Here is a 22,433-nt window from a genome sequence, read left to right on the forward strand (position 1 = left end):
GGTTGGTCAAAATTAATACCGACACCTTTAATAGTGCTGCCTCACTGTACCTACTGGCGAAGACATCACACATGACAAAACACACAGAGCAATGTGCTGACACCAGACAGGACATTTAATGTAGTACCAATAGGTCAATCTGTATATTACTGGCACCGGGCGGATCCAAAACGTACATACTTCGAGTAAACTAACGACCTTTGGCAAATTACTAACGAACTTTTCCACTTGTGATTAGAGTGTACGATGTATTCCGCCTCATTAGGTTCCACGAGCGCCAGTCATCCTATACAAGCGGCCTTGCATTTATATCAACCCTTAATTGGTATGTGGTCGACATGTAGGCATAAAGTGCTCAAACTGTGATATTAAAGCTTCCCAAGTGTCATAAACCAGTGCTGGTTGTCGGGTTTTACTTGCCAGCTTATCACACGCTGTACAATACTTGTGTAACAAGATACCACTCACTATCGAGTCACTTGTTTGCTTTCAACTTCAACTCTCCCCAAGTGGCGTCTATTAGTTTTCGTTGTTAGGAGTTACCTCCCTTAAGGGCCGCCCTGCATCCCTGTCCTTAATAGTATGGCCCTACTTAGTCAGTTTTTCATACCACTTAATCTTGGCTAGGCCATCAAATCGTAGATGCTCCAAGCATCACGCATGAAACAAGGGTACCGGGTAAAGTTCTAACCACACAGTATACTGTGATGGTTTCCCTCTTATAAGGCATGACACGGTTAGCTGCAGTACTCTTCCCAGTACAACTGTAAGCACACAGTAGGCTTATACTGTGATGGGTTCCCTCCTGTAAGCTCGGACAGGCTTAGCTACAGCAGGAGAATTTAGTTACAACGCCATTCCCGATACAGGTGCAACCACACAGTTGGTTTATACTGTGATGGTTTCCCTCCTGTAAGCCCGGGCAGTCTTAGCTACAGCGCCATTCCCGACACAGTTGTAACCACACAGTAGGTTTATACTGTGATGGTTTCCCTCCTGTAAGCCCAGACAGGCTTAGCTACAACGCCATTCCCGGTACAGCTGTAACCACATGGTAGGTTTATACTGCGATGCTTCCTTGCTGTAAGACATGACAGGTATAGCTACCGCACCCTTCCCAGTATTGCTGTCACCACACAGTATACTGTGATCGTTTCCCTCTTATAAGGCATGACACGGTTAGCTACAGTACTCTTCCCAGTACAACTGTAAGCACACAGTAGGCTTATACTGTGCCTCCTTTAAGCTGGGACAGGCTTAGTTACAGAGAATTTATGACATTTCTGCTGATTTTCTTGTCGATTACGACAATTTTCTGTAGAGTATATTTCATATCTGCGCCAGAATCTAAAAAAGTCTTTATTTCCTCTGGTACAACGGGGCCAGCTAACAAATTTTGTAGATATCTATCTAACTTCTGGCCACATAGAGAAACTGTCAGAAACATTTCAGTGTCTTTTTAAGCAAAATCCAAATGAATTAATTCTCGCTCACAAGATAAAAAATTCCACGGATGTAATGGAGCCTCTGGAGGTGAATGTCGAGCTCTGACAGGCAGTGCAACTGTTCACCATTGCCTCAATGTCCTCATCAAGACCTGGGTACGACAGATAAGATCTCGCACTTTAATTCATTCTCACAATGCCCTTATGGTTACTGTGAGATTCGTGTAATAGTCTCTGTCGAAAGATTTTGGAAGCCCGCTCTAAATGAGCTTGAACCAACATTGCGACAGCTGTGTAGAGCGAGCCCCAGGGCTGTGGCACCACAACGCTTAGTGCATTTACCATGGTGACGTGTATCTTCATTGTACGTTGCCATGGAAAATACGCCACGTGCAATTTGCGACTGCTTCTTAAAAAAGCACGTGATCGGCTGAAATTAGCTTTTCTCTCCTCTGGAAATATGCTTTCAGAGGTGTACCGGCCACACAATTTGGCCATTCATGAACGGTATAATCCCTAACATTAGAAAACACCGTGCGTAGGAACGTAATTAGAAAACACCCTGCGGCCGTACGTAATTAGAAAACACTCTGCGTATGTACGTAATTAGAAAAACACCGTGCGTATGTACGTAATTAGAAAACACCGTGCGTATGTACGTAATTAGAAAACACCGTGCGTATGTACGTAACTAGAAAAACACCGCGCGTATGTATGTAATTAGAAAACACATACATGCATGTCTTTAGCTGATACAGCTAGTTCATCCACATGAGAAAAGTAACTGATTTAAATGTAGTTGAAACTACTTCCCCCGTGTTAGTGATCCGATCAGATATGAACGTATTTGGAACGTGACATGCGCATTAGTTCACAAAGTCGACGTAAAGTGGGAGGAGAGAGAGTTGCATTATCCAAAAAAATGACGCCATGATCCAGGGACGGTCAGGGCCCCGGAAGCTCTTGGGTCCTATATAGCCGTACACACGTTTAAATGCGTTTAAAGAGAAAAAATAAGTAGAGAGGTGGTGGGGTCATACAAAGGCACACTCAAGGACTAACTCAGTCAATATGGGTGAGTGTCTAGGAGTCGACCAGGGCCCAGAAGCTGTGAGAGCTTCTAAACCTCCGGAGACAGGTTCTAAGCGCTTTTTCGACCAATTAAAGTAAACACAAACAGATGTAAGAAGCCTTTAACTTGAAAAATATGGAAAACCTAGAAACTTGATATATTAGAGTTCTCTATAGAAAAGACTGCATTGCGTTGTGCTGGCGGATAGCGGATAAGAGATTTTTCGGAGGAATTAACAGACGTGCATGTTGTCACTCCGTTGGAAAGTTGACTTACATTGTCCCATTTTGCAAATTACAAAATTCAAGATACCCGGTACCAATTTTGTGTAGCGACACGATCGCTTTTCCCATCATTACAATATCCCGATAATATAAAATTACCTTGCGTAAAACTGTTTGAACAAATCAAGAGGAGTGTTTTAGCCTATGATTCCAAACAGTGAAGAAAACATTGGTCTTAATTGCACATGGTGTATTTTTTTATGTGCTTTTGTTCTTTTGAAAGTGCCATGGGCTTTTCCTTTTGTCAAATATTTTCTTCATTTTCCTTCAATTCACGCTTTCGTTTAATTTAAAATACCGCGCCCTTCCAGATAGGCCTATCCTTCAAAAAAAATTTAAGGCTATCAATCGGGAAATATCGGACATATATGTCTGGTATATTCGCCCACCTTTTTTAAATTAATTTTTACCCAATAACAAATTCAAACCCTGAGGCGGAAAGTATTTGCCCAATTATCGAACCCTTCAGCTCTCTCGGAACCCTGAAGTTTGGACAGGGGTTGTGTTGTTGGGTGCTTTAGCAGGGAACTTCGGCTTCACATAATCTTTTCCTGATTGGCCAAAGCTTTTCGAGAATACCCGAACGTCGAAAGTCTTTGTACCTCTATATTAATTTGTGAAATGTACATGATTTCAGCTATTCATACAGAAAAAAATATTTGAACAAGCACCGTAGATTTTTTGGGGATATTTTAAAGGGAATCACCAAGCAGTACCGACGTTAGTAAATTGTTAAATAAGCTGTCAAGCAATCTGCTCTTTTATTCTTTTCTTTGAGACTTAGCTGTTTCTGTATAGGCCTTATAGGCCTAGTTGTGTTCGTATAAAATCAAATACGTAGTTCAGTGCAATATAACAGTGTGTTTGAAGTCAGACGATGCTGAAGGCCGAGCCGAGCGATAAGAGGCCTATAGGTAACGTGTAAGTTAAATTCATTTACCCGCCATATTTACCCTTGGGTAAATATGGGCCGCCGAACTTCCGGTTTTTATGATAGCTGCCATGTTGAAATTAAGAATTATGGGGAAAATAGCAAGAAACGGTATATCCTCGCCAGAATCTAAAACATTAACAGCACTGCACGCCTATGATTTTCACTGCCGTATGACACACAATCACCATTAATCTTTTAAACGGCGTTTTCTTTCTAGGCCACTTTTAGCTGAAGTTGGCGTAAAAGTTTAAATGCAAAGACACGAAATAGTTCAGCGCCGAGGTATCCTAGCAATCAGGTGCAAATCAACGACCGGCTCAGTCTGGCTGCAAGGAACTTTTCGCATGGCTTAGTTGAAGGTAAATTGATGACACAAAAATCCAAATATTGAAATGTTTCGTTACTTTTACTATGTCATGTTGTCAATAACTTTAAATTTCATTAGAAATTTATTTCAACTTCACCACACTCGATTAATAAAATGAGTAAAACAGATATCCGAAAAACGGAGAAACACGAGGAGGCTACCTGCAGGCCTACCACGAATAATGCATGGTGTAGCGAGCGAAGTGTGAATGACATCTGATAATATATTTCAGACAGGAGGTGATTTGCGGTTCATGAAACAGATTTTATTATCGGCATTTCTACATGTATAGGCCAATCATAATACTTTTAAGTTTTGTCTTTTTTCTGTAATGAATACTTAGATCAGAGGTGGGGGTTTTTTTGTAAAAAAAAATGCTAACAGAATATGAACATAATTTCCCACAAGTGTCCCGGTTTTCTCTCGTCATAGTGCTGGCCATTGTCGTACTCAAAGACCCTTTGGTACAGCGTAAAACAATCAAGTAAATAAATTAAGTACACTATATAATCGGTATAACTAACATACATGTATTTAATTTGATTACAAACTTGTTTTCATTTCCTACTTCTTGTTTCCTTTTTTATGAACCATATACATTACAAATTTTGAAATCAAGTCACAAATAATTATACACTGTATATTACAAGTAGTTATAACTTAAATAATAAAATCTTTTTGAAGTGTGTACATGTATCTCTGGTATATGTCACATGGTGAGCGGTTGCCATGTTCTCACTTTAAACTCTTTTGTTAAATACATATATTTTGCACATGCAGTTAATTTATGTGCTACCTCTTGTTAAATTTTTTAGCTACATGTAATTATGCAATTGTTTTGATTGCTCACTTTCATGGTGCCGGTCAATTTTATGGGTAAATGAAACCAGGTATAGAACCTGGAGAAAACAATTCACAATACTCCCCGGACAGCCTACCTGCCACTTTGTATTGTGAACTCCATCTCTAAAGCAGTTAGCTTACCAATCCAGTCTATTAAAAAGTCTTACAGGTTTTGCAGCATATGCTTCATTTTTTTTTCATAGTTCACGTATGCTCTATGTATTTAAAAATGAATACTGAGATGCAAATTAAGGATATTACAGTTTCCTGTTAGCGCTACAAACACGGGCAGTAATCAGTGCAGATGTATAAGGCTATAGGCGTAAGCCAGAAAAGAGGATCAGCCAGACAAGTTTAAGACCTAAGACCATCCAGATTGATCTATATATAGGAGGTGCTAGCCTAAGATGTGTGTTATCCTTATGAGTTCACAGTTTATTTAGTTATTTATTTGACTGGTCTTACGCCGTACTCAAGAATATTTCACTTGTACGACGGCGGCCAGCATTATGGTGGGAGGACACCAGGCAGTGCCTGGATGAAACCCACGACCATCCACAGGTTGCTGAGAGACCATCCCATGTACGCCGGAATGAGCTGGACCACAACAACCGCATTGGTTAGAGGCTGCAACCTCAGGTTGCTAGAAGGCTTTCCTACGTACGACTGGAGAGGAAGTCAGCATGATCTGGACTTGAACTCACAGCGACCGCATTGGTGAGAGACTCCTGGATCATTACGCTGCACTTGGGCGCTAACAAACTGAGCCACGGAGGCTTCGTTATTTCAAAGCAAAGGATCTATGTTTTCACTAGGTTTATACCATACATGTCATACATTTACCACAAATCTAGCTCATCACATTTCAATGACTTCTCTTCCTCTCCGGCAACCCGTGTATGATCGTATAGGTTTCCCCCGGCCAGGTTAGGCCTGGTTTCCTCCCACCATACTGCTGGCCGCCGTCGTAGGCCTATAAAGGCAAATATTCTTGAGTACGACGTAAAAAGCATCAATCAAAAAACTAAAAAAAAATGAATAAATGACTTCTCAAATTATTATTTTTTCCCCTGTCGGTCGCATTTTAATTATCTTTGCTGTAGGAGGCTGTGAAACTAACGGAACAGCCAATTATAAGCGAACGACTCTTCCCTGATAATAGCCTGGCAGACAACGTTTAAAGAACACACGAATTAAAGAAAATGCACCACATGCAACAACACAAGAACATATTTGACAAATTCCGTGTTTTCAGCTGCTGTAAATGTAGATAATGTTTAGTTATTAATTTGCCTAGAACATTTATAGATGTGTATGTAGGCCTACACACTATGTTCGATCTCAGGCTTTGCCTTGTTCACATTATAGTCTGGAAATAGCCTGCTGAGGTGCATTTCAATGCCTGTTTATGCATTCGCCTATTTTCTGTGAGGTTTCCGAGGATGACGTCAACGTCAAATGCGAATCGGAGTTTTTATGGCAACAAGCCAAGAGCCCGACCTATACATAGATTGCTGACCGCCATTTTGTTTTATGCAGAGATTTTTCTGTAAGCCAACGAGCAGATCTGAAAGATATTTCTCTCTCGTCATGGTGGGATGTGCGGTTTTTGGCTGTAGAAACAAGAGTAAGAAAGATTCTGGTGTCAGCTTCTTCAAATTCCCGAGAGATGCACAAATTAGAAACGAATGGATTCAACGAACCAATCGGGCGAACTTTTCTGCCTTTCACCCAAATGCTCACAGCAGAATATGCTCCGATCACTTCACGGATGACTGTTACGAGCGAAGAGCGGCACATATGGCCAGATTTGGGTATTCTGGAGCACAGAACCGTTTAAAACCTGATGCCGTGCCGACAATGTTTTGTTCGAAACCCTGGGAAAAACTGTGTTCTGTTGCTAACACGGAAACTGGACATCGAGTCATGCCAGAGCCTGTCATGTTACAGTCAGTTATGGGAGTCGAAGTCGGGGAGACAAACAGAAATAGACAGGTAAACAATCGCGTAAAAATAAACACCCCATCCCCACCCCTCCTCCCATATTAGAAATATAGAATGGTTGCTTTGCGACAAGACAAAGTGCCGATGCTTGCTTTTTTCATTCCCACAAATCATAAGCCAGATAGATGTTAATCGATTTCGAGTGGTATGTGTGCGCACGCGCAAACCAGTTTTTCCGTGTGATAAACAAATACACGTGGCTATCTATGTCAATGCTAGACGTAGTACAACGTCAGAAACTTTTTTAACTGTCCAGGGTTCAGCTCATTTCTAATCTTTGGGTGTGTATTTGTCTAACTTTTCCACATGAAACTGCTCGAGATCACTTACAGCTTCAGGTATCACAAAAATTCACCTGAGTTCCTGATAAAATATATCTTACGTGTAACTGCTGGAGTTATTCTTGAAGACACCCTAGGAAGTTGGAAGTCTTGTGTTCGACCCAACCTGGGCTAAAATATAATGGCCACTTCATGTTAAAGCATATACTCCATATGTCTTTGACTAGTAAACCATGATGAAAACACACACACAAAAAAAAAACAAAAAAAAAAAAAACATCATATATACATGTAAGTGTAAAGAAATAATCAGACTATCTGGAAAGCTGAGTCTAAATAATACACCATCATAAGTCTCGTGAGTTCATGCAGCTTTGGGTGACACAGAGTAGGGGCTTTTGCTAACTAATGCAGCTAAAAGAAGTGATTTTACAGTACCGTAGCTGTTAATGGCGTTGTTGACCCGACTAACCTGGCTGAGGTGCTTAGCATGCCTGCAGCGCACAATGACTACTAACCTATCCGGTCATTGTCAGTTCAAGCCCGGCTCATGCTGCCTTCCTCTCTGACAGAAGGCCTAATAGGAAGGTCTGATAAAAACCTGCGAATCATCGTAGGTTTCCCTCACTTTCCTCCCACCATAATGCTGGCTACTGTCATATAAGTGATGTATTCTTGAGTACGACATAAAACATCAATCGAATAAATAAATATATTAGGAATTGTGTTTAAATTTGGAACAGCTAATTCAGCCTGAGACTCCCAAATGAGTAATTTCCATCACAGATCAGTGTCATTTAACTTCTATATGCAGCACTTGTCAGAGAAATGAGAAGGCGGCATATTGAGGTGCCACTGGTGTGAAGCAGTGTCAAAAAATAGTTGTGACACAATGTCTAAAATGTTATAATGTATTAGTTTCCACTGTAACGTTGTCTTGTCTTTTTTTGTTATGTCGTAATGATAAGCTGGGAAAGAAACGTTTAATGTCAGAATAATGACATCAAGGTCCTACTGGAGGGTGTTTGACATTTCTGTGATGTTACCCTAGACAGTCACAGTCATACTTTTAAATGCCATACATGTATGTGTCAGTTTTGGGAAATTATAGACATGACTTCTTTGTTTACAGTCAAAGAAGAAAGCAACGCGGAGCAGAGTTTCGAAAGCCAGCATAATGACATGTTTACCTGAGAAGAATATAGCTGAGGTAAAACTCAACCAAGACGAGATGCTACAAGAGGAAAGGGAGACCATGCTTCAGTATTACTCCAGAAGACCTGAAGGTTGGCAGCTAGGTGCTTTTGAAAATTCATATTTCATGTTAGCATTTAGAAAGAAGTGCTATTCTGAATGAAATCGTTTTAAATTTTAAAATTTTTTAAATTTATAATGAAACAAATACATGATCAATATTCGTGCATTATGTTATATGAGGCATTTGTCTGTTTGCTTGTTCATTCATCCATCAACAGTTTTACATAAACGCTTATGGATGAATCTAAATGAAATGGGGTCAACTTGGCACAGCTTTTATACATTTTGGGGTAATCCACAAATGGATCTTAATCCAGGAAGTTTTTAAATGGTTCATGACCATTGCAGGATAGGACACAAAATGGAGAGTATTGTCCCCTTATTTGTGGTACGGGAGTTGCACATGTATGTACAGTTCTGGTGAAGGTTTGTTTGTTGTAGGGGAGTTGTGCATGTATGTACAGCTCTGGTGAAGGTTTGTTTGTGGTAGGGGAGTTGTACGTGTGTGTACAGCTCTGGTGGAGGTTTGTTTGTGGCAGGGGAGTTGTACATGTGTGTACAGCTCTGGTGAAGATTTGTTTGTGGTAGGGGAGTTGTACATGTGTGTACAGCTCTGGTGGAGGTTTGTTTGTGGTAGGGGAGTTGTGCATGTATGTACAGCTCTGGTGAAGGTTTGTTTGTGGTAGGGGAGTTGAACATGTGTGTACAGCTCTGGTGGATGTTTGTTTGTTGTAGGGGAGTTGTGCATGTATGTACAGCTCTGGTGGAGGTTTGTTTGTAGTAGGGGAGTTGTACAGGTATGTACAGCTCTGGTGAAGGTTTGTTTGTGGTAGGGGAGTTGTACAGGTATGTACAGCTCTGGTGAAGGTTTGTTTGTGGTAGGGTAGTTGTACATGTATGTATAGCTCTGGTGAAGGTTTGTTTGTGGTAGGGGAGTTGTACAGGTATGTACAGCTTTGGTGAAGGTTTGTTTGTGGTAGGGGAGTTGTACAGGTATGTACAGCTCTGGTGAAGGTTTGTTTGTTGTAGGGGAGTTGTGCATGTATGTACAGCTCTGGTGGAGGTTTGTTTGTAGTAGGGTAGTTGTACATGTATGTGTAGCTCTGGTGAAGGTTTGTTTGTGGTAGGGGAGTTGTACAGGTATGTACAGCTCTGGTGAAGGTTTGTTTGTGGTAGGGGTGTTGTACATGTATGTACAGCTCTGGTGGAGGTTTGTTTGTGGTAGGGGAGTTGTATATGTATGTACAGCTCTGGTGGAGGTTTGTTTGTGGTAGGGGGGTTGTGCATGTGTGTACAGCTCTGGTGGAGGTTTGCTTGTGGTAGGGGAGTTGTACAGGTATGTACAGCTCTGGTAGAGGTTTGTTTGTGGTAGGGGAGTTGTACAGGTATGTACAGCTCTGGAGGAGGTTTGTTTTCAGGTAGAGGTTTGCACTCCAGCTTTGTGATCTTTGATTTTCTCTACTTTTCCAGTAAAATGATGTTTGGAAAAAAAAGAAGATTTAAGGTGTTGTTACGAGATTGAGACTTGATGACATTTACCTTAATTCCTCAACCTCTTTACACATACAAGAGCAACGTTCAGTGTGACTTATACACCTTTTCATTTGATTTTGGAATCAAAACTACATTGGTTAGATTGTCCAATTTCAGGGCTTCATAAGAAATTTAATTTTGTCAGTCTACACAGACTAATGCTCTCAGAATATGCTTAAATAAACACCTTGTAGACATGAGAATAGGTTGAAGAATTAGAGCATATGCACATGACAAAAGAGACAAAACAGAAAATGCATTAATAGTCTTCATATTATTGTTGTACACTTTAGATAAGTTGTTTTTTTTTTCATTACAGTGAAGTTTGTTAGTTCATCTGATCAGCATCCAGAGCTCCAGAATTCACCACAGTGCTATCCTTGTTTTCCCATGATGTGTCAAAAGGTACCATTATTTACATCTGACGGGAACAACTGTACTCAGCCTCCAGTGCTCCAAATTTCCTCACATAGCCCTCCTTGCTCTCCAGTGACAAGAATAAAGGAAGAACCATTATTTACAGCTGTTGAGAATGGCTGTGATCTGCGTCCAGAGCTCCAGAATTTCTCACAAAACTTTTCTTGTTCTTCCATGACATGTGAGCAGGAAACTCTGATTATAACTGACGAGAATGGCTGCATTATTGACAAGTTTATGGTAACATCACACTCTTCCTCAAGTGGGGAAGACAGTAGAGATTTGACCCAGGAATCTTGTCGTAGTGCACAGAGTAGAGAGAATAGGTTATGTGATCATGAACAAGGCCATATTACAGAGAAACCATTCAAATGTACCAGATGTGATTACAGCTGTAGTCAGAAATGTGAACTAAACAAACATCTGAGAATTCATACAGGAGTGAAACCTTTCAAATGTACAAGATGTGATTACAGCTGTAGTCAGAAATGTGAACTAAACAAACATCTGAGAATTCATACAGGAGTCAAACCTTTCAAATGTACAAGATGTGATTACAGCTGTAGTCAGAAATGTGAACTAAACAAACATCTGAGAATTCATACAGGAGTCAAACCTTTCAAATGTACAAGATGTGATTACAGCTGTAGTCAGAAATGTGAACTAAACAAACATCTGAGAATTCATACAGGAGTGAAACCTTTCAAATGTACCAGATGTGATTACAGCTGTAGTCAGAAATGTGAACTAAACAAACATCTGAGAATTCATACAGGAGTCAAACCTTTCAAATGCGTCTGGTGTGATTACAAATGTATTCAAAGAGGTGATCTGACTAGACATATCAGAACTCACACAAGGGAGAAACCTTTCAAATGTACCTGGTGTGATTACAGATGTAGTCGAAGGACGAATCTGTGGGCTCATCTGCGAACTCACACAGCAAAGAAACTTTTCAAATGTGCTTGGTGTGAGCACATATGTTTTACAAGGGCAAATCTATTTCTACATAAAAGAACTCACACAGGAGAGAAACATTTCAAATATAGCCTGTGTGGTTGCAAATATACTTCAAAGACGAATGTATCGAAACATGTCAGAGTACACAAAGGAAAACAACTTTTCAAATGTACCTGGTGTGATTACAGATGTAGTTCAAAGGTGAATCTTCTTCGCCATATTAGGACTCATGCAAGAGAGAAACCATTTAGACTATCAGGAGAGAGAAACCAATCTGGTGAAGCCTGTGTGGTTACATCTGTAATGAAGAGTAGAGTGACTAAGTCAAGAAGAGCGATCAGGAGCTGAGTTACAGGATTCAGAGCTTTAATGTATTGAGAGGTTAATGATAACAGTAATGACATTAATGTGCAGACTTGTTCAGTTCAGTGCAGTCGCCGTGAGTTGAAGTCCAGCTCATGCTGGCTTCCTTTCCAGCCATTTGTGGGAAGGTCTGTCAGCTACCTGCGGATGGGCGTGGGTTTCCCCCAGGGCTTTGCCCGGTTTCCTCCCACCATAATGCTGGCCGTCGTCGTATAAGTTCAATATTCTTGAGTACGGCGTGAAACACCAATCAAATAAATCAATGAATGATTTCTTCAGTTCAGGACAGATTAAGCAATGATGTTGTTGGACCAATTGCCAACCAACTATTTTGAGTCCTGCCATGCTTCATGCTTAGCCTTATAGGTTGGTGTAGCCAAAATTATATGGCTGTCTGCAGTAGGTGGTTCAGGCTCTCAGTAGTGCATGAACTGCTCACACTTTTAAAGGTGGAGGTTCTTAGGAGGCAAAAAAAAACCCCCACTGATATGAAGTATGTATCAGAGTCAGAACTATTAACTGCTGCCCAAGAAAATAGATGGGTGTAGTTTTTTGTGAGTAAAATGCTTTAAAACATCAAACTTTGTGGTGGGTTGTAGTGACCCAGAGGGTATCATTTGCGTGACATACCTATCTTTCGCTTGAACTAGTTAGTTTCATATGTCACCTTTCATCTAACATGTACTTCACATTAGTGCTTTCTTTACCTTTAACATCTTCAGGTTTTGACACTTTGTCTATTTACATGAACATGCCTATTGTAATGTCTAAGCTCTAAGAAAAATCTGCCTGTGCCGTGTCATTTAGCCACCTGATGAGAAGGCCTTAGTCATACAAAGGTGATACAGTACAAAGAGGTCTTTTTTAAGAAGTCTTTTTTCCTGTATAATTTCCCCATTACATCATAGCGCACGACTCGGAGGATGGTAGAGGTAAACCATATTGGCTCGTTAATATTTTTACCCCATATTAATTTTGTGTAACATCCACAGTGTAACACAGTGTAATGTCCATGTAATATCAACGTGTATCGTAAAGAAAATGCCCATGGAATGTAATATCACTGTGTAACGTAATAAAATTTCCAGTGTGATATCATAAACCACAGTCTCTGAATTATGTAATAATAATAAATGATATATAAATATGTTTCAAATGGGATCTTAGGGACAGCTTGTGGCCAGCTAACACTTTAGCTTGTATAACACTTTAGCTGGCGGGGAAGTTTGTGGGTAACCAGTGAGAAGCTTAAATTTTCATATGGGTAGTTAATTCACAAAACTGCCTGAGGAATGTGTCCCACTATGTTCACAAAACATAAATGTATGAGTGTGGGTTCCCACTTAATTAACAAAACACTGACGGGATTGTGTCGTATCTTAGTAAACGAAATACTGGAAGGAATGTGTCCCCGCTGAGTTCATAAATTGTAAACAGATGAGTGTGTCACAACTGATGTGTATCCCCACTTAGTTCACAAACTGCCATGACAGGAGTGTGTCTCCATTAAGTTCACAAACTACCAAGAGAGGTGTGTGTCCCCACTAAGTTCACAAACTACCAGGACAGGTGTGTGTCCCCACTAAGTTCACAAACTACCAAGACAGGTGTGTGTCCCCACTAAGTTCACAAACTACCAGGACAGGTGTCTGTCGCTCCTTAGTTCATAAACTGCCAAGACAGGTGTGTGTCCCCACTAAGCTCACAAACTACCAATACAGGTGTGTGTCCCCACTAAGTTCACAAACTGCCATGACAGGTGTGTGTCCCCACTAAGCCCACAAACTACCAGGACAGGCGTGTGTCCCCACTAAGTTCACAAACTACCAAGACAGGTGTGTGTCCCCACTAAGTTCACAAACTACCAGGACAGGTGTCTGTCAGTGCTTAGTTCATAAACTGCCAAGACAGGTGTGTGTCCCCACTTAGTTCACAAACTGCTATGACAGGCGTGTGTCCCCACTAAAACTACTATGACGTGTGTGTCCCCACTTAGTTCACAAACTGCCCATGACAGATGTGTATCCTCACTTAGTTCACAAACTGCCATGAGAGGTGTGTATCCTCACTTAATTCACAGTCTTCCAAGACAGGCGTGTGTCCCCACTTAGTTCACAAACTGCCATGACAGGTGTGTCCCCACCTAGTTCAAAAACTGCGATGACAGGTGTGTGTCCCCATCTAGTTCACAAACTGCCATAACAGGTGTGTGTCCCCACTTAGTTCACATTCTACCATGACAGATGTGTGTCCCCACTTTGTTCACAAACTGCCATGGCAGGAGTGTGTCCCCACTTAATTCACAAACTTCCAAGACAGGAATGTATCCCCACTTAGTTTACACACTTCCAAGACAGGTGTGTGTCCCCGCCTAGTTCAAAAACTGCCATGACAGCTGTGTGTCCCCATCTAGTTCACAAACGTCCATAACAGGTGTGTGCCCCCACTTAATTCACATTCTACCATGACAGATGTGTGTCCCCACTTTGTTCACAAACTGCCATGGCAGGAGTGTGTCCCCACTTAATTCACAAACTTCCAAGACAGGAATGTATCCCCACTTAGTTTACACACTTCCAAGACAGGTGTGTGTCCCCACCTAGTTCAAAAACTTCCAAGACAGGTGTGTGTCCCCATCTAGTTTACAAACTGCCATAACAGGTGTGTGTCCCCACTTAGTTCACAAACTGCCATAACAGGTGTGTTTTCCCACTTTGTTCACAAACTGCCATGACAGCTGTGTGTCCCCACTTTGTTCACAAACTGCCAAGACAGGAGTGTGTCCCCACTTAATTCACAAACTTCCAAGACAGGAATGTATCCCCACTTAGTTTACACACTTCCAAGACAGGTGTGTGTCCCCACTTAGTTCAAAAACTTCCAAGACAGGTGTGTGTCCACACTAAGTTTAAAAAGTTCCAAGGCAGGAGTGTGTCCCCACTTAGTTCACAAACTGCCAAGTCAGGAGTGTGTCCTCACTTTGTTCACAAACTGCCATGACAGGAGTGTGTCCCCACTTAGTTCACAAACTGCCATGACAGGTGTTTGTCCCCACTTAGTTCACAAACTGCCATGACAGGAGTGTGTCCCCACTTTGTTCACAAACTGCCATGGCAGGAGTGTGTCCCCACTTAATTCACAAACTTCCAAGACAGGAATGTATCCCTACTTAGTTTACACACTTCCAAGACAGGTGTGTGTCCCCACTAAGTTCAAAAACTTTCAAGACAGGTGTGTGTCCACACTAAGTTTAAAAAGTTCCAGGGCAGGAGTGTGTCCCCACTTAGTTCACAAACTGCCAAGTCAGGAGTGTATCCTCACTTAGTTCACAAACTGCCATGACAGGAGTGTGTCCCCACTTAGTTCACAAACTGCCATGACAGGTGTTTGTCCCCACTTAGTTCACAAACTGCCAAGGCAGGTGTGTGTTCCCACTTTGTTCACAAACTGCTATGACAGGTGTGTGTCCCCACTTTGTTCACAAACTGCCATGACAGGTGTGTATCCCCACTTTGTTCACAAACTGCCATGACAGGAGTGTGTCCCCACTTACTTCACAAACTGCCAAGGCAGGTGTGTGTCCCCACTAAGTTCACAAACTGCCATAACAGGTGTGTGTCCCCACTAAGGTCACAAACTACTATGACAGGTATGTGTCCCCAGATAGTTCACAAACTGCCAAGACACGTATGTGTCCCGGATAGTTCACAAACTTCCAAGAGAGGTCTTCACTTAGTTCACAAATCGTCAAGACGGGATACTTGAGGATAACTTGTCCTCACTGGTAGGGTGGATAGTTAAGTTACTTGTTTGTAGATACAGAGGGAAAAGGAATACATGTTAGGTTATTTGTGAGCATACAGAATGGGGCAATGAAGAAAGAAGATTAAAATCTTGATTGCAGTGTCCCCGTTAGTTGCCGTTTACTTCTTTGCCACGTTTGTTGAGGGTGGGGGTGGGGGTAGGGGGCTTTGTGACAAGAAGCTGTTGATGACGCTCGCTTGTCGTTCGTTATCTTTCACCAATAAGGTGTGCATATCTGTACGTCACACGTCAGATAGCCCGTCAGCATCTGTACGTCACACGTCAGATAGCCCTTCACTATCTGTACATCACACGTCAGATAGCCCTTCAGTATCTGTACGTCACACGTCAGATAGCCCGTCAGTTTCTGTAGGTCACACGTCAGATAGCCCGTCAGTTTCTGTAGGTCACACGTCAGACAGCCCGTCAGTAGCTCGTTGAACGCTGGTGGTTTTCCCTTGACCTCCAGTGCATAACATCCACTCGTAAATCGGAGCGATATGGTTTCAGATTAACAATCAAATAAATAAATATATATTAACAGATATCAGCAAATTAGATTTCCATTAAGTTTTTGTTCTTTGTTTTTTTTTATTTCCAAAGGTAATTGATTTAACAAGTCACCGTGACATGCTGTCGTCGTTTCTTGCATCCTCATGAGGAAAGTCGACGTGCTCGCGTGCCAATTCCACTGTCATGTTTTGTTGCCTGCGGATAACATGTGCGGATTTGCCTACACCGTCTTTATGCAACATGCATTGAAGTAAATCTTCGCATGATTTTCATGGGTTGTTTTTTTCTCTTCAGCGAAATCTTGTAAACGCATTCCTACTTTGCAAACTCTGTAGACTTACATGACGAAACGTTGTGTTTTTTTCTGATACACAACCCGTCATTTCGTGTGGATGACCCTGTCGCTTAGCGTCATCCTGGTTGGTGGCTCTCATTTGTCACGCTGAAGTTCCATTCAACCGAGTTTTCTTTTTCTCTGATTTAAGGGTAACCGACTTTGCTCATGTCACTGTGACATCTGCTTGTTGCTTTTTTCTTTTTATCTGGTCTATCCCCCCTTTATTTTGAACTGTACACCTGCACAGTCTCGTACCTTGCTGACGGGATTGTTCTTCCCATGAACTTCTCCACGGCCGTTATCATGACTGTGTTGAGTGTCGCGAATCTTGCTCTGTACTCTTTACGGGGATCCTTCCATCATCTTCTCATAACTGGACAGTAGCCTTATAGACATAATTTTTCTGTAACCCCGTAGAGAAATGGAGGTGCAGTAAATAAAAAGTTAGGATGGAGGAATGGGTGGTTTTTCAACCGTTTGTTCTAAAAATAAAGTAAATATAAACTTTTATGTAGTAGAAAGGAAAACATTTTCTTAAAGAAAATAAATGTGGCCTATTTTTTCTGAATCCTTCATGTTGATGAATCATATGCTTACCTTTTTGTGTTTATTAAGAACAAAACAACTTGTGAAAGAAAGTGACGTGTTAACAGACGTGTAAGAAACTGACAGTTTACAAACTGATGCTATTTTTTTGACACCTCCCCCGCCCCCCCCCCCCCCCCCCCCCCCGCCAACCTTTTAAGACCACCCTGGTATGCCTTTTTGGAATTCCACATCAATTAAGGCGTTCTAGAATACATTAATGTAGAAAGGTCTATACTATAGGATGTTACAATGCACTGAAATCCCCAACCTTTTGTTTTGTATATTGCCATGCTGGGCAAAATGTAATTGATTATTAGATAAAATTAAAAGGGAAAATGGGATATTCCTCAATACATTAATAGGCTAAATACACGTAATTAATATATATAAAGTGGTGAAATGAAACAGAAACATTCGAATTGATTTGGCTTAGAACGTTGTGGACTAAATAAGCCCAATTAATTATAAATAAACTGGTTAGAATAGCATCAATCAATCAAATCAGTTGTGGCCTGAATGCTTTTTGATTAATTTCATTTTCGTTGCTTTTGTTATCAGGATTAACGGTTTCGGTGACGTAATAACTCTGATGGTTCATTCGTTGTGGAAAACGGTCGGGAAACGTTACGAGCTGTGGTGGGAACATGCAGACGACAGACGGTGGCGTGAAACTCGTCTGCGTAATGGAGGGAGTTCGACCTTCTGGTTACGTTATCATATCCGGAAAACGCCACTCATCTGTTTACTATGGGTGGGCGTGTTCGTCTTTCGTTATAAACAAAGATTAATTGAATTCTATATCGTTTGATGTAATTTACAATCCAGAAAAAAACTAATTTAATGATTTTCAAAAGGAGATTTTTTAGTACAATCAGCGCCATAAAATTGATTATTTTAAGCCATTGAAAGTTTATTAAGGTCTGACCCCCAACCCCCTCCCCGCCACACACTCACACAAAAAGAGCCAGATGACTTACAATTACTTTCTTATTAAATGAAAATGTTCAGATACATATTTTGTGTTAAATGATTTATGCTGTAGATTCCCTGTTGTGTTGATAATGACGTTGTGGAGTTGTTTATTTTCTGAATACAGCCATGCACAAGGTCAAACCCTTGTATTAATAGTTTGAGTGTTAATGATTCCATTCTTTCCGATGTAGGACGGCCGACATTGAAATACAGCTCCCGATAAAATTTGTGAATTGAAAATGAATTGTTGAGATTTATGAACTGTATCGTTCCCATAGGATCGTGACTACTACAAGTCCGACCCCAGAGATCTTGTGTGGAGCCGCGGGCTGGGAGATAAGGGAGGGGCTCTGTCACCAAAGCTCGGTGGTGATCAAGGGACCAGGGAAACCCTCTGGTTCTTATGGTCGGCATGAAAGTGGAGGTGAGACTTGCTAGAACTCTTGACTCACAGGATAACGCCTCTCAGTGTGGTAGGAACCCGAGGACAAGCGGTCGACGACGCTCCGCGGATCGTTTGCACATTCGCTGAAGCAAGACCATTTTCTCTTCTACGAATTTGGCGTGAACCTTCAGTTACGTCACAACATGGAAAATTGGTCAGTCAATGGTTTACCCAAAACCCATAAAACTACCACCATAAAACTGACCACCGTAAAAATAAAAAATGCTCGAATATGGCGTTAAACACCGACAAGTTCTAACCATATCTTAGTTTATGGATTAATTCTACACCAAAATTGGTGACGCCCTATAAATTGCAGTAATAACACTGATTTTTCTTCCAAATTTTGCTTAAGCCAGGCGAGTAATTTGCTACTATTTAAGCATCTACGTGAAGAGTTAGAATAAATCCCAAACTGAGGTAAATTGACAACAGGCCATATTTCACCAGTTGCATGTGACATTTTGCCAATTATCACACCGTTGTCGCTTCTCTGGGTTTACTTCTTTGCTATAATTCCTTTATTATATTAAAATGTCCTGATGTACCTAGCAACACACTGGCTTGGATTGTAAAAAGGAATTCCTATCCAGCATAATCATGCACGGTTAACAAACGTTATCTGTACTAGAAAACAAGCAGGCATTGTTTCATAAAAGCGTTATTCAGTTGTTAGCTTGCTGAAAACATAGCATGAAATAGGGCAAATTCTGAATTATTTTGGCGTATTGCTGTAATATGTTTGGCTTTGGGTTGAAAAGTGGGAGGGCGATAACATATATTTGCCCCGTCTCTCGCCCCTCTCCCGCTCATTTCAACTCGAGCATAATAAAACAAAACGCCAAAATAAATCGATGGAAGTCTGTGAGAATTCCTCTGTTAATGGCAGTAGTGTTGATGGTTTTGCCTCCCTTGCCCCAAACTTAATTCACTCTACCAAGTGCCGTGGAGTTTGCAGTGGTTAAATTTGTGGAGGTGGCACTTCTAGATAAATGCCCCGGGGTGGTCGTACAGCTCCCTTGTACATTTTGCTAATCGCTGTTCCAATGGGCATCGCGTGTTGTTTGTGTCCGTGGGGAAGTTCTATTTTGCGAAGGTACATTCTTCAGATAGAATATCCTACCTTTCCCACAAGAAAGTTCCAGGGGCAGGTCTTTATCTGTTTTGTTGATTTTACGAAAACCATGTCAATTACAACTGAAGGAGAACATGTGTTCTACCGATAGCCTCTTAGCTATTAGCCCGTGCTGCCGGAAAACAGGATGCGGAGATCTCCCAAATTTTAGGGAACACTGGGTAGTCAAGCGTTTAAGGCACACCAGTTTTTTTGTGTGGATAGGAATCATTTGGGTTCACAGAGAGACTTGGATTTTCGTTGCAGCTTAAATTATACCTATTTTATATTTTGAGGACTAATATTAACTCTTGTTTATCGTTTCTCAACCATGCTGAAGAATTTGTCAAGTTGATGTAGCCATTCACTTTCTATTTTTAGATCAATATACAACCCAATTCCTTTGTGTGCGAAGCATATGTTAGTGACATTAAACATTGGCGGTTTGCTATTTCGACTTTGATTTTTTTTGGTCTTGAAAAACACTAATGATGGATAAATAAAAGCCGAAACTCGCAGTCGTTATGGAAACTTCGTTTCTCGGAGTTAGTCTACCTATTCAGGTTTTTGGAAGTGTTTGTAATTAAAGACTTCTTTTCACGACGGGGACACTGATTCTTGTTTTACGTTGATCTCAATGTATGTATGTATGTATGAATGTATGTATGTATATATGTATGTATGTATTTGTTTATTGATTTAATTGATTGTTATTTAACGTCGTACTCAATAATTATACACTTATACTTGGCGGTCAATTTTTTGGGGTGAAGGAATGCGAATTGCCAGGCAAATCACCTACCTTTGGCAAGATACTCTGAGGCATAGATTTACACATGACATTGGTTGCAGACAAGTGTTGCCTTGAACGAGCGCGAAGCTGCACACACCGCCGCACGGGCGTCGTTCAGTGGAATGTTATTAATACTGTACTGTTAAATAATGTTAAGTACTGTTAAATAATGGCATACAGTACGGGTATAACTGTGATATTTACGTATAGGGATAGAGGTAGGAGTTACCGGCCTGTGTGTGATGTCAGTGCGGGTTGTCCCAGTAGGCCTAAGTGTTTCCCGACCCACATATGTACCGTGCAATCTAGGTCGTGTTATCGTATCACCTCAGTCTGTTTATTGTCTCCCGTGCAAGCCTCAGGCTGGCAGTTGCCTGGGATACAGCCAGTAGGTACAAACGAACGCAGAGAGTAGAAGCTTTTAACGTTATCTGTACACTCAGCCGTGTACCTGACATATGGCCTAAATGAAAAGGTCTCTAGTATGACTTTAAAAGAAACTCGAAATATTAGAAATAAATAAAAACTTCAGTTGGTGAGAGGTGGCCGATGATAGTCAGGATTTGGATTCCAGTATATGTGTTTTTAAGTAATTCATAAGTAATTTTAAGTAATTTACCCACAGCAATAAACATGTAAGTTTGAGTTAGCGAGGTTTTCAGGAAGGGTGAAGGCCAGAGCCAAAGTTTTTTTTTTGTTCTAGATGGATTAATCCTCACAATCATTGCCAAACTATGAACGGTGTACAGAAAGGCGATTCTACACGCAGCCATTGAAATGAACAATTTGCATGTTGTCTGTCATCGGCCGTTCAAGAAAACACAATCAAGGCCGACGTATGTCATAACCATCTCATTAGTCGGGGTATGCTTACTTTTGGGAACACTTATAATCCCGTCTGTTGACAAGTTGATGAATTCATGGCAGTTAACTTTCTCAGCGGCTGGTCGGAATGCGCTAAAACATACTTAAGGGTGAAAGAAGAAAGTTGGGCTCACTGACACGCAATAAATGCATTTGACACACTTCGTCAATGTGGTTTTGGCCGAGTTCTTCCTATTTTTTTTTAAGTTTGGGAGCACCGAAAGTTTTATTGATACATCTGGTTATATTTTAGATACTGAAATCTGCTTTACTCCAGTTCAATTCACATTTTCATCTCTACTGAATTGGTTCGTGGAATATAATTTCATTGATACAATAGTACACAATAGATCTCACGCTGGACATATCCGTTTGCTAACAAAGTAGTTGAATTCGGGACTTTGGAAGAAAAAAGCACACCACACTAGTAAGTTTACACGTATATCACCCCAAAATTGCTTCAATAAACAGCTGTTGGGTCAGCATTTTGTTCTAAAACATATATAGTGCTGTTGAAAATATCATTGGTTATTATTGATATCATGTCTTAGCTGTCAGGCGGTTCAAGAGTTTACACTTAACAAGCTAATGGCTTTTTATTTTTATTGCAGTATGTCATTCGAGCTCCCACAGCGGGTATCATAGAAAAGGTTGTCTTCAACGTTGGCGACACGGTTGTCAAGGGAACGATCATCCGTGCGCAGAGGAGTGCATGCTTCAGAGGTCAGTGGCCGGTGTATAGACCTAATGATCAGACAGATTTATTTACATAATCTTCGCAGTTCCCAAGAGTCTGAACAACGTGACGAGTTCGTGTGGTGAAGTTAACTCCATACATATTAGTAGGCCTATGTTCATTATTAGGTGTGTGACTGACTAAAACAAGACAGCCCGAAAATGTATGTTTATTTCAACACGGGAAAATATAACATTACAAATTGGTGATAATGGGAGATAATTCATAGCTTACTGTAGGCGATTGTTTTTGCTAACAAAATGTTCACACATGTATATGAAATAAATCAAAGCACTAGTGACTGTTAGATTAATGTCATCATTATGCATTCTGTGATTATTTAAAACAGTTTGGTTGGAATGTTTTTCATATTATCAGTATTCTCTCCGCATAACCTTAGTCGGGGATCATTATGTTCGTTCAGCAGGATTATGATAACCGTTAACAGGGGAAAATTACATGGCATAAATAACGCAGGATAATTCAGCTGAGTTCACAACGTAAAGG

At 40.9% G+C, this 22,433-nt stretch overlaps 1 protein-coding gene across 2 annotated transcripts; it reads left to right on the forward strand.

The window, feature by feature from the left end:
- Positions 1-6,493: 6,493 nt before the first annotated feature.
- LOC135479528 (zinc finger protein ZFP2-like) lies at positions 6,494-11,883 on the forward strand. 2 transcript variants are annotated; one of them, XM_064759402.1, is made up of 3 exons: positions 6,494-6,940; positions 8,363-8,528; positions 10,340-11,883. In XM_064759402.1, exons 1-3 carry the CDS (start codon positions 6,536-6,538, stop codon positions 11,743-11,745), a joined length of 1,977 nt encoding a protein of 658 aa, XP_064615472.1. In that variant the 5' UTR covers positions 6,494-6,535; the 3' UTR covers positions 11,746-11,883. The 2 variants fall into 2 exon arrangements, with proteins under 2 accessions (XP_064615472.1, XP_064615473.1); XM_064759403.1 differs by having other exon boundaries at positions 8,363-8,516.
- The last annotated feature ends 10,550 nt before the right edge of the window (positions 11,884-22,433 follow it).

Source organism: Liolophura sinensis, chromosome 12 (genome assembly GCF_032854445.1).
Source record: "Liolophura sinensis isolate JHLJ2023 chromosome 12, CUHK_Ljap_v2, whole genome shotgun sequence".
In the NCBI taxonomy this organism is placed as follows: Eukaryota; Metazoa; Mollusca; class Polyplacophora; order Chitonida; family Chitonidae; genus Liolophura; species Liolophura sinensis.

Excerpts from the sequence above, each read along its gene's own strand:
- LOC135479528 (XM_064759402.1), top strand. The coding sequence starts at position 6,536 with ATGGTGGGATGTGCGGTTTTTGGCTGTAGAAACAAGAGTAAGAAAGAT. Across the intron at positions 6,941-8,362 it reads AGACAAACAGAAATAGACAG|TCAAAGAAGAAAGCAACGCG; the intron begins GTAAACAATCGC and ends CTTTGTTTACAG. Across the intron at positions 8,529-10,339 it reads ACCTGAAGGTTGGCAGCTAG|TGAAGTTTGTTAGTTCATCT; the intron begins GTGCTTTTGAAA and ends TTTTCATTACAG.